This window comes from Halichoeres trimaculatus, unplaced genomic scaffold (assembly GCF_033239565.1).
Source record: "Halichoeres trimaculatus isolate MK-OKI-2021-1 unplaced genomic scaffold, fHalTri1.1 fHalTri1_scaffold_15, whole genome shotgun sequence".
NCBI lineage: Eukaryota > Metazoa > Chordata > Actinopteri > Labriformes > Labridae > Halichoeres > Halichoeres trimaculatus.
The window spans coordinates 26,855,628-26,872,654 of NW_027437193.1; the positions used below are offsets into that span (position 1 = coordinate 26,855,628).

Here is a 17,027-nt window from a genome sequence, read left to right on the forward strand (position 1 = left end):
GTGAATGTGACTCATATTGAGTGTAATAAGACAGTTTCTACTTAAAATAAGGCAAACACTAGATAAGATTTCATTTTTTGTAGTGTAATAATAAAATCTCAAATAATTTCAGTTTAATATATTTATTTCTCAATATATAACCTTGTAATGCTGTGTTCATGATCAGCATAGAAAATCACCTACCCTTTTATTACCTCAGAGTCACAAGGATGTGTTCACGTACCAAAACATGGTACTGTTTGATTTTAAGTTAAACAGTACTGGGTGCTACAGACAGAATTCAGTTGGTGCCTGTAAAAGAAGCTAATTTAGTATCTATCACTAACTGGCACTGTGGTGTTTAAATCACAGCTAGAAAATGAAACCTGACAGTGTTTTACCTTTACTTGGAATTCATTTGTATTAGTTTTAATGGCACCACTACTAGGAGGGTTAGGTTTAACATCCAATGCACAAGAAACATGGTGGGAAAATGGTCTCAGGACACCTCAACTTGCTACAACTTCAGCACCAGCCTCTCTCTTCCTTTTCCATTTAAAACCTTAGGAATGTGCTCAAAGGAAGCCGCAGCTTTAAGTTTGTCTAAATTTAAATCCTCACAAAAACTGGTGGCTCGAACGAGGAACGTGCGTGGATTTATGTGTGTGTGTGTGTGTGTGTGTGTGAGTGCTTAAAGCCAACAGCGCTAACATTAGCATCTGAAAGGGGCCTTAACAACAATAACCCTCCTCCCCATCACACTCTGATCACCCCCTGCCACTAGTGGCAGCAGTAGCAGACCCCCACCACCTCCACCACCCCTACCACCTCCACCACCTCCCTGATTTTGACCAGGATCAGGGAGAGGAGCTGGAGAGGAGAAAGGAGGGATAATAAGAGCAAGACAGAGCTGTTCTGATGCCAGAGAGCTACAGACAGACTGGTGGAGCTGGCAAACCTCCTCCTCTACGTTAGGAACAACCTGGGAGAGGGAGACAATAGCACACACACACACACACACACACACACACACACACACACATACACATGCAATTTGATTGTGATGGAGGAATGCAAACCATTTCCCCCACCTGGGATTGGCTCGCTTCAGGCAGTGCCATTCCTTTGCGTTGCTTTGTCACCTGCCATACGTGCACATACGCATACACACATTAAAACACACTTACACACACACTCTTCCCTCTGTTTGCCCCAACACACACTTCTGCAGGCATTCCTTTCCTGGGCAGCCCTCCAAACTGTGAGTACATGGGAGGGAGGGCTTTGTTAGGCAGAAAATCAGAGATACAGTACACACACATACACACCACACACAAACACACACACACACATTATAAATCAGCAATCCAACATGTCCAGAGTCCAGAAACGCGATGCAATAATTAGAGGGGCTGAATACAGCGATTAGGCTCTCTTTCTATCATCCGCTCACTGCTTTCTGTCATCTCTCTTTCAGCTTTTCTCCCTTTTTTCATCACTCTTCGTCCAAATGCTTTCTGCTGTCGACGAGACACTGCAGGTGCGTTGGAAAGAAGCACAAGCATGAAATCTCTCTGGACGCAGGGAACACACACACACGCACAGATGCACACACACATGCACATGCACACAGAGCAACATTCCAACCCTCCCAGGCAGCGTGCAGCACTGAGCAGAATCAGACGGCAGGAGAAGAGGGGGGCCGGTGCAGAGAAGCGGAGAGTGAAACAAAAAGCAGGAGGCTCCTCTTTTATTCCGCCTCTCTGTCCGTTTTCATTTCAAATTCTCTCTGTTGTTTCTCCTCTTTTCTGTCTCTTGTCTCTCCTCCCTCGTTTCCGATCCTCCCAGACGTATCGCAGCTGTCAAACTTTTGACGTCTTCATCTACCTCGGTCATGACCCTGCACTCTGCTGCTAAACTCTCCTTGTGCGTGTGTGTATGTGCGCGCGTTGTGTAGCTGTCAGTCAGACTTTTTGACGTCTTCATCGGGCTCAGTCATGACCTCGGTCTTAACCAGAGGTTTTATAAAAGAGGGGGAGTTCCCTCTCTCTTGTGTCTCCCCTTTGCACCCGATGATGGACCCCCAGCGGGGGAGGGGCAGCTCTGCATTGATGCCTTCTGCTGTCAGTGTCCTGCTTTCAATCCCCCTCTCGCCCCATTCAACTTCTAATCCCTTCTTCCTCTTCAGGGCTGCTCCTCTCATCCTCTCCATCCTTATTACTCTGTGTCGAGACTGAAAATGAACTTTTCACATTTCCCACTTTAGCAAAGTCTACTCTTGTTTAAGTTCAATTCAGGAGGAGTTTGAGGAAAGATCAAATCTATTTGAAAAGCTAAAGAGTTCAGCTGACAGAGGAAATATTTAAACAGAAGCGCAGGGACTCTTAAAGATTGCTCCTGTTTGCTTTAAAGTGAAGTGTTAAAAATAAATGACTTTGATAGATGGTGTGTGCTCCTGTTACAGCTTTGCACTTATTGATGGAAAACTGAGATCCACTTCAAATATACAAGTGTGAAATTTAAAAGAGGAGTTAAAAAAGTTTTTAAAAAAGTTGCAGAGGCATTCTGGCAGAGAGATTCTTATTGTTACAAGAAAAAGAAAATAAGCCCACACAAAGCTTGGAAATCACAACAGTTTGACTCCACTCTGAGTCAGGTGATGTGATCTTCATCATTTCATCATCTTATCTTTCTTTTCGTGCTATTTTTCTTTTAATTAGCTTGAGCCATGTGATTTTCAGGCTGCCACCATTCTTCAAATGTCATATCTTTCTGTTAAACATGAAGCCAGGACATCGTTGGCTTAGCTAAGCGCAGTTGTTGGATACAGGGAGGAAACAGTAAGTCACTCACAGGCTGTTTAGCCAAAGCTTGGATCTATCACAAAACTATCATCTCAATCATATCAGATATTAATATTGCTGTTATGGCCAATAACTGATGTGTAAAAAATTATGTATCAGTAAAACAAAAAAAAAAAACAATCTGTCGAGGTAGTTCAGAGAGAAAGAGCTGCACCATCGTGAGAGAAGACGACCATGGAGAGCATGAAAAGATGGAGCACCTGAGATAAACACGATCAAAAAAAACTTTGTGTCTGTTTTTTGGATCAAAAAAAAGGAAGAGAGACATAAGAAAGAGGGTCCACTCTTCTTAGGTAGTTTTGATGTTTACATAGTTATAAAAAACAATATTATTTGGGACTTAAAAGATTGTTGAAGATGCTCTGAAAATGGACGGCAACTAATGACTTTTACACATAGGCTGATGCCAATTTGTTATAAAAAGACCAACATTGGCCGATACCAATATTGATACAGATTGTTGGTGCATCCCTACTATCAATACCAGTCAATATTTCATTACACTTCCTTCAAGCCACACTGAACTGTCAAGTCCAAAGCAGGACTTAATAATCAGTTGTACCAAATATGATCGGCTACCAAAACACGGACTAACATTTCTGTAAACAAAATTTAATGTTTCTTTCAAGAGACGTATGAAGAAATCTTTGTTTGCTGGTGGTCATTTTTACTCTCAACAACAAAGTCACTTTTTTTTTTGCATGTAACTTAGTGTAATATTGTTTGCTTTTAGCTGAATTTAACTGAAAAAGTAATAAATGGATCTTCATGAAATTTTCAGGAAATGTTCAAGATGAAATAAGGAAGAAGTGATTAAATTTTGGAGGTGATCTGAATCACTGTCTGGATCCAGGACTTTTTTAAAGGATTCTTTATCATTGTGAGATAGGGCTGTTTTCACCATATGTTTATATAACTCCATGATAAATGGTCAGATTGCTTTGCAAAACCATACAAGACAAGGTCACCATAATTTCTGACGGATGTAAAAGTACGATCCAGATCCTGTAAATATTCTGGATACTAAGATCCAGAATATGAAATATGTCCTGGGTCATCATAATTTTCAACACTGTCAGGAAACAAATTATCGTACAAACCTGCAACTAACACCAAATTGTAGCAGACAGTCTGCTGAAAGGGAGTATAACATTAAAGTAGGACTTAAATGTTGGTGACAATCACAACACACAGTCAAAATACAGCCAAGGAAAACTGAGTTTTTGTGGAGGACTGGCTGGCTTGTCCATTCAGTTGCCAGTCCTTCATCGCTAGATAACTATGACAAAATACCCTAGATTTGACAACACTAAAAACATCTTTTGGAACTATAATTTTTTTCAACCACCGACTTTCCAATTTTACTTAAAGTGAAGAAGTAAAATATTACATCCCAAACTTTTGAGCTGTCCCTTCCAGCTATTTGGTGTACAAAATGTAGATACCAGTTTTTGTCTTTTCTGCATTATTCTGTAAGAACCCAGCAGTAATCCCTGGTGTCTCTGTCTCCAATACATTCACTCAGCTCTGTCAATCCTCTTGAGTCTGACTGAGCAAGTTATACTGACGGAGAGTCTGGAAGATCCAGAAACCTTTTGACATCAGCGACGGCAGGAGAGACAGATGATCTAAATCTACTCTCACATCTATCTGCCCCCCCCACCCGTCCTCTTTCTCTGTGAATCTCAAACTTAGAAGAGGAGAAGCATTGAGGTCTCTATCCAATACTGCAGGGTCAGAGTTTTTTTCTTACTGAGCTGCATTCTGTATTCATCCAGACTTTGATGGATCTCCACCGAGGCAGCTGAACCCGGCCAACAACACTGACAGACAGCGAGAGCAGGGGAGACGCAGAAGTGAGCAGTGGATAGATAGATGGCACTTCACATCTGCTGGAGGTTCAACAGAGTCAAGGGTCCCTCTTAAATCTCGCTGAGGAGGAACATCTTTCAGGCCTCAGGGACCACCCCGCCAACCTCCTCCTACTTTTCACAGAGAACAAACGAACCAAACGGGGTGAATAGTTTAGAGAACGTTTGTCACACGGAGAATTTGGCTTCTCCTCGAAAAGAAGAAAAAGTCAAGTTTATATCCCTCTTCCTCGCCAACTGGCACCAACTGCATCCTGACTTTATGATCATCTATCCGTCTTTCTCAGCATTTCTTTTTCTCTCTTTGAGTTATGGGTCTGTTTGTTATACAATTAGCCTGCTGGGACAGGCTTCATAAATAAAACTGAGGGAGCAGATCAGTGAGCAGCTCTCCTTTTTCTCTATTGGTCCATCTGCGCGAGTGTGTGTGCATGTGTGCTAACGAACATGTTGTGTGTCTGTTGTGTATCGCGCTGAATAGGGGGAGTGAAGCCGTGTAGTAAAAGTGTCTCCACCGAGTCTGTTGTCCCCCGTTCACCCCACTTTCTCACACAGACGCGCAGATTTAGAAGTCCTCCCCATCGCAACAGTCACTTTCTAACATTACACGTCATCGGCGCCACATGCATGTTGGTGTGAGGTGTGAACAGCTTGAATATTTGTTACCCTAAAGTTCAGACCACATTTGTAAGTGATAGAAAATATTCTTTTTTATCCAGATGGCTGTTTTTTTGTGTCAGCACACCTCACACTAAGACCTCAGTTATGCTTAGTGTAGAATTTAAAACACGACACACATTCTTAATTTATCAAGATACACAGATCGGATGAGGAATAATGCATAATACGCAAAATATGACACACTGTGGTATTCAGACTGAGTAACACAGTGATTATCGTCTGTTATCTCTGGAGATGCTGACAAAGCAGTCATGGTCTTTGTTATTAACACAAACATAAAAAAAACACTATAATAAAGGAATAAATGAGGATTACATATGTAGATTGTTACTGTTTTTAGTTTAAAGCATGAAAACTAGGGCTGAACAATTAATCGAATTGAAACCAACGTCGCAATTTAACAGAACACAATTTTCAAATCGCAAAGGCTGCAATTAAAAAAAAAAAAAAAAAAAAAAAAAGCTTAATGCATACAGACCTGGAAGGAATAGAGTAACATTAACTTATTCTTTCTTGTAAAACCATCAAGAGTCAATAAAAATCTACAAGGCTTGAAGTTAAATCATTCACTCAATATTCTACTATGATTGTAATAGTTAAATAAAGATATGTTATTTGTTACAATTCATGCACCAGTTCATCTCATTTCATCATAACATTCAGGAAAGGATTTTTTTATATGTTGACAGTTTCCTTTTGCCATGTTAGTCAAATGGTAGAATGGTTGATAGCTTGCGTTTAGTGAATAATGCAGAAGATAAACGCCCCATGCCCCCCCAAAAAATAGTCTGCCAAAATCACAATTGCAATGTTGGTGCCAAAAATCCGCAATTAAATTATTTTCCATAATCGTTCAGCCCTAATGAAAACAGTTAGCATAGCCTAGCATGTAGGTGAAGAACTAGCCACAGTTTTAGGCTGAAACACAAAAGTTTTGTTGCGTTTCAGCCTTGTGCTTACATGGAAACGGTGTTTTAGCTGACCCAAAACGCAAACCGGCTGTGTCCGAAATCACTCCGTATTCACTTTATAGTGAATACGCCATTTTGTAATTTTGTCCAAAATTTGAGTGAGCATGGTCATTCACTATATAGTCCACTCAGTGTATCCCATAATGCATTTTGAAAAGTAGTGTATTAGTGATGCTTACTATGCTAGAAATATTTATTCTATTCTGATATTCTATCAGAAGGAATGGCTGATTACATAATTAGTGATTACTAATAACATGACAAAACATTAAAAACTGTCAGAGAATGACACTTATCTCTCTGTTAACTTTCGGACCAATGCATCTCACAACTTCAAGTGGAGAAACAAACAACAGGAACATAAGCCGCTGAATCACTGGACCTTGTAATTTTCAAACACAGCATAAGTTTCTGTGAAAATATATGCTTTATGAATCTTATAAATAATGTGTAATAATTTTTTCTATTATATTTGGCTGTTGCGTAAAACACGCTAAGTATAATATTAGTTATAACTGAAATCAATGCCGGTTTGCAGTGTTTGAGAAAAATAACAACTGTAAATCCCCAGCTGTCCGTGAGCAGCGCTAGTGTAATGACGTCACTGTCAGCGGCTGGTGAGTGAGTGAGTCGTGTCCAAAATGTTGGTTTAATTTAGCTGATGTAGTGGACTATATAGTCCACTGTATAATGAGTAGTGAGCAGGGGAGGAGTGAACGATTCTGGACACAACCTCTGTTGCCGTGTAAACAGTAAGCTGGCGTTTTCAGTGGAAACGCTGACGTCACTCTGCTTCACGTGAGCGCATACAACAGGACAACAGTGCCGTTGTTACGATCGTCACGAACTACCGTGTTGTGCTTGTGCTGCTGAATCTGCTGAATCTGCTGACTGTCTTTATACAAAATGTGCTTCTTTTGCTCCACTTCTGCACTTAGTATTCACCAGTACACCAGATGATCAGCACAACTCTACTTCGGTGGAGATCTCCCAAAAGCCGCTTCTAGACAAGACAGTTAAAGCGCCAACTACAGGCCTGGCATGCTTACTACAGCACTTTCAGTCCCTCGGTGTTTCCGAGTAAACAGATTTTTTTCACAGTGATGAAACGTTGTGTAAACGGGGCCTCAATCAGACTGAAGTAGGGATGGGTCATGATTTTAACTTTCAGTGGTTAAAAATTATATTTTCAACTATTCAACTTCCTTCTATTTTCTCATTCTCAAAACATTTTAAACTGTTTTCACTGGCCCCTTGATTATAATGTGGCGCTCCCACCAGAGGGTGGTCGTAATAAACCTGAGAGCTGCTCACTTATCATTGTTACATAATCAAAGGAATAAAACAGGATCTAATCACAAAAGAAACCTTTAGGGCAAACTCCTGAAGAATGGGTGAAAATTGCAGAGACCACAGCCTACATGATTCTGAAATATGAAAATGCATACGACTCTGCTGATTCACAGAAACACCGACATAAAGCTTGAGGTAGACGCTTAACCACAGCCAAACAAGTGGAGCGTTAATTAGATGAGTGTCCCACAAAGTGTTTGATTTTAGAGTCTGCATCTACAGCACACATGATGAAGTGTTGTGTGAGTCACTGTTGTTTCTGCTTCTCCTATCAGAGCCGCTGTCAGGAGGCTGGACCCAGCAAAGGGAGACAGAAAGGCCTATCTGCACGCATCTGGTATAAATATCTAAAGATATTCATCTCAAAATATACTCCTAGTCATCGTTAAAAGAAAATCATATTTATTTTTTTATTCACTATCCCTCAGGCTGTGTGGGCTTGGTATTTATTGTAGATTATCCTTAGTGACAATCAAATTGTATTTTGACTTGAAATACCCATCCATTGCCAAAAAACAACATTTACAGCAACTTATACTCATTTAGAACGACAATACAAAATTTGTGTCACCCAATTGTGTTCCCAATAATTTCCTATTCAGTGCAGTAATATACTTAAATCTATGGTTGAAAACCTGACACCTAAATGCCACAGGAGCTGGTAGGTGATCTCTTTGAACAGGACCAAGCTAAGTCCTTCCACCATTGCCAATCCAAGGCAGTTTCAAGAGTGGTATTGATCTATTCCTTCTTTGTTTGAATTTATTTGTCAAACATTCAAGCAAAAAAGACAGAAATGTGGGAGGCAGGGAGCTGGGTACCAACTGACAACTGCTTCAATGAGGGCCGTGGCGTCCGTACACGGGGCGCCTGCTTCAATCACAAAGCCCACCTAGCGCCCCAAGACAGTGGTCGGTGTAAAAGTGGAAATCAAAACACATAGTGTGATTGTCTCACAAAGCGAACCCGTCTCCAAACCACAGGGAAGAAATGTCTCCTAAAACTCACTGTAGTTCTTTAAAATGCAGATAAAAATCCAAACAGATGTTTCTTTGATGTTGTGCAGCATTTCTCTGTTTAAACTCTGCCAATAACTTGTTTTCAGTCCCATGAGAGTATCCTCTTCAAGACTGCACTAATTCTAAACAAATTCCTTTAAGAAAATATAAAAAAATCACATAACAAATCAAACATCTCTGTTGTTGTTGTTGTTGTTGTTTTCCCTCATTAGTGAACAGCCTGTTTACTTGAGTACTATGGTTGTTACTCATAGCATCACAAGACTCAGAGGCTGCACCATAAGGGGAGAAGAGAGCTTGTGAGGAGGCGTGCAAAACCACTCGGACCAAGACAAAAATAAACGTCAACCAACCTCTACACGCGCCTCCTTTCTCCTGATAGCCTGGGTTGCAGAAACATCCACCAATAGGAACCAGCCACTCTCCATCAGCACCGCAGTACATTTTAGGCTCCTCTCGCTCTTCTGATTGGTTGACACATGACCCCCTGACCTCCACCAAAGAGGACGTGTCCGCTCCAGTGACAGTGTCGGGAAAAGTAGCCAGATTCCTGATAGTAAGGGGGCAGGTTTTGTAGAAAACTCTGACAGAAACCAAAGCAATGCAGGCGCCGACATCCTGAAAGGCCAGGTAGAAACCTTTACGAGTGACCACCTTAACATCCCGCACTTCAGTGTTCAGTTTCATGATGCGGTCACCAACGTCCACCTGGAAAGGGAACGGAGGAATATGAAAATGTTGAAAACTGTGTCAGGCATGAGTTAGTCAATTAATTTCTTTAAAGTAGGCGTTTCTATTGATCTTTATTTTCAGCATTTGGCTCTCATCCAGATTGACTTTTATTGGTTTCAAAGGTAAGTACATGGAGTTTAAATCAGAAGCATTTGAAGGAACGACAGAGAAAAAGATGTAACCTGGCAAGAATCCTGCAGCAGCAAAATGGACATCCAAAATAAAAGTGCTTGTAAAAAACAAATTAAAAAAATCACAGCACATTAATCCCAAAGGGCTTTTCATTTTGAAGATAAGAGCAAATAAGATAGAGCGGAGGAGGGAGGATACAGAAGTCAAATCCTGACTCAGTCGCTCGGTGTTACCTGGGTGAAGCTCTCGTCTGCTGCCACCGTGTCCACTTTAATGAAGCTGCTCTCTTTGATGTAGCTCTCCCTGTCTTCGTTTGACTCGTGGTAGTACAGATTGAATGTCTCCTTCAAGACAAGAGGGACAGAAAAAGTCAGACCGAGGCGTCTATTTATCATCATCAGTGCTCATCTTTTCTCTTAATATGATAATGAGTCAAAAAGGAGGGTTGGTGCTTGAATAACCAGCAGCTGTAATCCATAATAAAGCTCCATTAGCATCAATCTGCCCTTTCACCAATCAGCTTAGAAGTTTATGTGCAGATAAAGTCCAGACTTCTTGTATTTATGTTGAATCTTTCGTGAAGTCTAGGATACCAGAGGCATGCTGTTTTAGTACCTTGCAGGTGCCGGTGACCCCGGGCAGACTGTTACAGTCTCTCAGGGTGAACTTGACTTCAACGTAGACCCTCTGGGCACCGGACCGAGGGATCCAGTCTGTCCTCAGCCAGTTGTTCTGATTGGGCTCCAAAACGTTGCAGACCTGGTAAGTCCTGATGGGAATGTTCTTCTCGTCCATTATACTCACTTCCTCCCACTGCGCAGGAACACACAAACAACCAAAACATAACCAAACAACTCCCTCCACCAAAACATGCACCACAAATGCTTGGATATGATTAACCCCTTAATGTCTGGATTAATTAACAAATGTAAAAATATATTGTTTCTTCCCTACCAGGTACTAGCCTCTACTGCTCTGGCAGGGGGGACAGCCAATGTAAACTAGCCTTTTGGCTAACTCAGGTGCATTACATTTTTATGAAATGTTTATTAATGTGCAGTGAAACAAATAAAGGAAAATGAATGAAATGAATGAATGAATGTGTTTTTGCATTCTTACAGATGTTCAGTTAAGTAGACATTGTAAATTTGAGTATAGTATTCACAAGTTATAACTAAGTTGTATTATATATATATATATATATATATATATATATATATATATATATATATATATATATATATATATATATATATATATATATATATACATATATATATATATATAGACATGAGAAGTTCATCCCCTGACCAATATATTGTCACACAGTGAATCTGATCCGATCTTTGGTTTGTGTAGAATATGAATCAGTAGGTAATAATGAGATACAAAGGTCATTTCAGCTGCAACAAGACCTGACAGGGTACGCTGCAAATTTGCGACAACAGGCATCAAGGGGTTATAAAACAAATAGATGGTTATAAGTCCTTATCATAGATGCTGCATTGGAAGCAATGTTTGTTTTTTTTTCAAAGGTTGCTGACTCAAAAGTTTTGGATTCAGACTTTCTGACAAGTGCCAGAATGCGGGGTATGCAGAAGAATTTGAAACAGCACATTAAACTCAACTGCAAACAAAATAAATGTGGATAAATTATTTTTTGATGGTCATTTTAAAGCTTTTGACACCTGTTATGAGTAGGGACGGGTACCCTATTAGGTAATTTTGTAGGTACCGACTGAATTCTGTCAAAAGTACACGGTACCTATTCACATAACTCAAAAGGTACCATGTTTAGGTACCTAAATGCATCCTTGTGACTGTGAGGGAGTGGAAGAGTAGGAGATTGTCCATCCTGGACATGAACACAGCATTGCAAGTTTATATATTGAAGAGTAAATATGTTAAATTGAAAAAAATAGTACTGTGTTATTAAACAAATTGATATTTTTCACCACATGAACACAAAAAAGTACCAAAAATTGGTACCATTGAGTACCAGTATCAATTGCCAGGTACCAGGCTTTGGTACCATTTGGTTTTAAATGTGAAAGGTACATACCCCTAGTTATTGGAGGATAAGACGGTGGAGATCATGAAAAACTGACATTGTAAGAAGTATGTGGGAGTTGGCATTGCATATTCAAAGGGTCGTACACTTGGAGGACCAGGACCTCTGTGTAGGGGGCACACTTTAACTAAACTAAATAAAGAACCAGAGTATGACTTGAGGATTACGGCCAGGTTAAAACATCTAAAAGCTTATTTTCAATCTGTTAATCTATTGAAACTCTAGTCTTTAGCCCTCGCAGATACAGGATTTAATACATGAAGAGTGAGTCCCAAATAGACTCACTGCTGAGCACTACTTTTTCAATATCAGCCTGAGAAGATTTATACCCTCATAGCTAGAAATAATCAACATACATTTCAGGTGGAGCACATTCTCTAATTAACTGCTATTGTTTGACACCACACAAGCTCACACTCATCTTTGCATCAATATCCTCACAGTGTGGTTCAGATTTGTTGAGACTCCAAGGTTTGTTAACAGGCACATTTCCATACGAGTGAAGCCGGCTCAGCCTTCACTGCATCATCCATCTCAATAGAGCTGGCTGTTTGCCTTGTACTGTGACCCTTCAAATGACCGCTGAGCCTCCCAACTCCAAATTGGCTTTTTATTGCCCCTGAATAATAATCTGCAGTAGTGAGAGCTGTATACACGCTAAATGCACCGTGTCCACAGAGAGAAAGAGGGAATGAGAGTCAGGGAAATTGTGAGTGTTCGGGGGGTGGGATCTGTGTGGAGTGTGTGTCTAATTGAGCTTAATCGATATGTCATCAGGGCTGATCTTATTAGGCTGATGTTGGCTTATCAAAAATATACTGATGTGTTGATTCTTTGGGATATGATTGAAGCTGTTGAGAAAGACAGTGGAGATATTGAAAAAAAATATTTTGTTATTTTATAACTTTTTTTTTCACTATTTTGAGAGAGTAAATCAAAAAGTGTGAAGTAAAACTGTCTTTTTGTTCATTTGTGTGAGATTTTTTAACACTGGCTGGTCTAATACAGTACAGACATTATCTTTCTCCAATATCAACTTCTGTATTGGCTTCAAAAATCAAACATAGGTGCATCCTCTGAGTCTACAACTAGGGATGGGTACCAAATTAGGTACTTTTATTGGTACTGATTCATGTAAAATCAAAAGGTACCATGTTTAGGTATCTAAATGCATCCTTGTGACTGGGAGGGAGTAGAAGAGTAGGAGATTTTCTATACTGGGAATGAACACAGCATTGCACGTATATATATTGAGAAGTAAATATGTTAAATTTAAAAACATATGCTTTATTATTGAACAAATTGATATTTTTTTACCACATGAACACAAAAAAGTACAGAAAAATGGTACCGTTGAGTACCTGTACCAATTGCCAGGTACCGGGCATCAGTACCTTATCGTTTCAAATGTGAAAGGTACCATCCCTATCTACAGTTGTCATTTCCTATGCTGTACAGTATGTACATTAAAAATCTTGCAGTCATGAGTGAGCGCATGAGCACATGGTTGCGTCTTTGTGTGTACTTGCGTGTGTTTGTATGTAGTATGTGCCTGTCTCTGCAGGGTGTGTGTATACAGAGGAATGGAGCTGTAAAAAAATAGCTGTCAGGGGGTATGATGCCTCTTTGTCTTGTCTTTTTTTGAGTCTTTTTCAGCAGACAGAAATCACAGCTGTCAAGAGAAAAAAAAGCTCTGCCCCAACCATACAGAGATGGTGTTTTGTGTGTATGTGTGTGAGTAGCTATGGGATGCAAGAAGGTGGGGGGTGCCTGTAATCAAAAGCTCAGTGTGTGCAGACCAGGACCCCGTCAATCAAGCAGCATGTGAGAGAAAGAGAGCATGGTGACAGAAGAAATACGAGTCAAGTTCACCAATAACTCTTAAACATACAAAGAGCTGAATACTGGGGGAAACTAGGCAGAGAGAGGAAGAGGAAAGTCATCAAAATGGCAGATCATAATGTACCAAACAAAAAATTTAAAAGATAAGAGGATGTAAAATCAAAAAGATATTTCCAGGATACATTCTGGCAACTGCTTGGTAGTAAAAATCCCTAAAAAATGACACCCACCACCAAGCTGGTTTATGCTTTCTGCTGTGCCAAACACGACACCAGCGAGCTCATATTAGCACTTAGGCTCGCTGAACAACAGCACATTTCAAAATCTGTGGGATGATTCTTTACAGTTTCCAGACCAAGTGTGCTCAAGTATGTGTTTGTTTGTGCAAGTGAGAGCTAGAGGGAGTGTGTTTTTGAAAAGAGAGAACATTTTGTAAACAGTGTATCTGTAAAAAAAAAAAAAAAAAAAAAGAGAGAGAGACAGAGATAAAATAATAAATTAATGAGTAGAGGAAGAAGAAGAGCTCCCACTCACCCCTCCCTCTGAAGGACTGGCTGCCCATTTCAGCTCTCCTGGCACTGTCCTGGTATCCAGCAGTGTCACTGAAATGCACATGTAGAAACACACAAATATGCAGGTGATTTAAGGGTAAACAGCATAAAGTGGTTCAGTTAATAATAAATAAACAAAAAAGATCTCTTGCTGTGACAAATATGTGAAAAGCACCATAAAGTAGTATAAGAGAAATAGCAAACATATCAAAACTAAGCCTGGGCAAATACCAAATACATGGTAAAGATAATATATGACTTTGCTTTGTATATAATTTATTTAAATTACACGAAATCTGATGAAGAGTCAACACTTCTGATTTATGGTGTTGTTTCATCACCTCTTATGATGCATTAAGAAAACGTGTAATCACCTACACCAAATTATGATTCGTTTATAAATATCACATCTGAAGGATCGAAAGTTGCAGCAGCTTGCGTTACATTAGTCATATCAGGAGAAAATATCCCAGACACAAAAGACTTTCGTTACAGTACAGAAAATACAGAATGTGCAGCTAAAACTTTATGAGAAGGGATAAAAAAATTTTTTTACAGGCTTGTTTTTTCCCTCGTAATGTAACTTTTAGGCTGTATGTTTTCGTCCTGCTCATCACTATAGGACGTGCACGGTGCGCACGCGGTGGAGTCTCGCGGCAGCGCAGGACAGACAGCGGAAACCCGGATCCGCTCGGCTCATTCCTCTCCTTACACTCACCTTCGTTTGGTGGATAAATCCTCGTCCTCGAACTTGAAACTAGCGAAAATATCCAGACGAAGGTAAAAAATATTCTCCTTGCATTCGTAGCCATGTGTGCCGCGTGAAAGCGCGTGTGCTCCTGGTTTGCTCCGCGCGCTGGCTGAAGCGGCTCCATCCCTGTGGGAAAAGTGTGTGTTGAATGAACCCAAGTGTGAAAGCGAGTTGGATGCAGCAGTGGATACTGGGGCGGTCTCTTAACAGTCAGATGCTTCCCTTAATGGTGTTTCAAACGGCGTGAGCGAAATGACAGACAGCACCGTGGCCCAGATAAGCGTCACTTTTACATCTTTAAGGTCGGTTTTTACCCTAAAGTGAAGCCAGTCTGAAATGAAGAATTATTTCTTATAGGTTGACTTTAAGTTTCGATTGTTTGATAGAAATCTCTGATAAGTAAAAGCAAATTCCCCTCTCTTTAAACTTACTTTATCAGTTATATCCCAGTAATTTCCTGAACAACCAGGCTAAAGCTCTCTTTATGTGGGGTCTGTAACATATGACACAAGTCCAGTCAACATCCATAACTCTCAAACTCTTCAAGTGCAACGTATATCACTGTTTACTACGTCAGAAGAGCAGTAAGCTGTCAATGGCACATATGTGTCAAAACGTCACATCAGCACGTTTTTGCCTAAATCACATGCATACAAAAACATATATGTGTCACAATTTGCTGATCAAGACCAAATCTGTCTTCTTTTAAAGGCTCTTTGTCCACAGGAGCACAACACAACAGCGTGACTACAGCACCACCTGTTGGTGGTTGTTAGGGGAAGAAGAAGAAGAAGAGAGGCCATTTTTTTGCTGAGGGCTTTTTCATGGCAGTATGTTGGATATTTTTAGGCTAATAAGATGGGGATAAGCTTCAATCGTTCGACCACCATCTGCCGGAGCAGCCCTTATCATTTTCATCTACAAAGTGTGGACAAAGTAAAGAGAAAGGAGCAGATGAATTCCTAATAATAAGGCACATGAACAAAAAGACGGAGGACTATGGCCTCGTGTAGAAGCACGGTGGAGCAAACAAAGCAGGCTCATGACCCGTCCTCCTACGCTCTCCCTTTCACCAAGATCCTGGTGAACAATCACACTCACTGGAGGCACAGCTTAAAGAAGTAAATCAGATTTACATCTAGAGTTTTCCCTTATTTTTTTAACATAAAGAATAACCACAAAAGGAGACTGAAACATGCTACGATACGCTTTGTCTTTGATGAAAACACACCGCAAAGATAAATACTACATGGTTTAAAACGACCAACAAAGAAACTGAAAAGCAGGCTTCAGCCACTTTTAAGAAGATTGTATCAAACGTAAAACTGTGTATGTGTTAGTGTGTCTGCATTTGCATGTATGTGCCCGTGTGGGTCTGTTTCGTCTCCATCTCGCTTTGTGTCTTTGCAGTTGCTATGCCGAAACCATCTCGATCCCCTGTAAGGCATCATAAAGGACCCAGGAAGAGCATCTGGTGCTTTGAGCCACCAAAAAAACGATCTCCCCGCTTCGACCTGCCACTCTTCCCCCTTCCACCATTATACCGCTTCCACGTTTCATTCTCCCCCAACGCCACGACAGACTGCGCAATCACAAAGATCCAATTAGCCCTGATGGGATCACGATTCGCCCTGGGACCGTTTGGTCCAATCACGATGGGCGGCGTAGAGCGAGGGCCTATGGGGCAGCAGCGCAGGTGGGTGGGACATGGCTGTTGGGCGGAGGTGACACAGTGACACCGATGGAGAACGGTCCCGTTGTTTCTGGTCATTTGTGTCACCAAAGTTTTGATTGATGACCGTCGGGATGTTTTTCCCACTCTCCCTTGAGATTCCCACCTCTCTGAGGGGGTTTCCACAACGGGCCCCCAGTTTCGAAGCGCTCCTATAAGTTTGGCCCTTAGCCCTGTGACACACAAACACATCTACACACCAACACACTCTTACTTTTTGTTCCATTTGGGCCCCAGATGGCTGCTGCCCACACATCTGTATTGTAAAGCACCAAATGTAGAATTTCTATATATTTACATCATCATGAGAACTTACGCTTGGTTAAATATAATACCTCCAAGAGGCTAATAATGATGACGGTAACAAGGAAGACGTTAAGAAATAAGCCAAAGTACATAGGAAGTAGCCAAATGTAAATGCGAGCATGTGTGTGAGAGTGTAAAGAGAAAAGCCCGAGGGACGGTAGGTGTGTGGGCG

At 40.7% G+C, this 17,027-nt stretch overlaps 1 protein-coding gene across 1 annotated transcript in view; it reads right to left on the reverse strand.

Moving 5' to 3' along the window:
* The window catches only part of LOC141803892 (ephrin type-A receptor 4-A-like), a 41,675-nt gene extending 26,638 nt beyond the window's left edge, over positions 1-15,037 (reverse strand). Inside the window, exons 1-5 of the mRNA XM_074687954.1 lie at positions 14,785-15,037; positions 14,050-14,117; positions 10,218-10,415; positions 9,836-9,946; positions 9,092-9,446 (exon numbers count right to left, since the gene is read on the reverse strand). Of these exons, the coding sequence (XP_074544055.1) occupies positions 9,092-9,446; positions 9,836-9,946; positions 10,218-10,415; positions 14,050-14,117; positions 14,785-14,941 (889 nt within the window). The 5' untranslated portion in view covers positions 14,942-15,037. The remainder of the gene's footprint in view (positions 1-9,091; positions 9,447-9,835; positions 9,947-10,217; positions 10,416-14,049; positions 14,118-14,784) is intronic.
* Between the last annotated feature and the right edge of the window lie 1,990 nt (positions 15,038-17,027).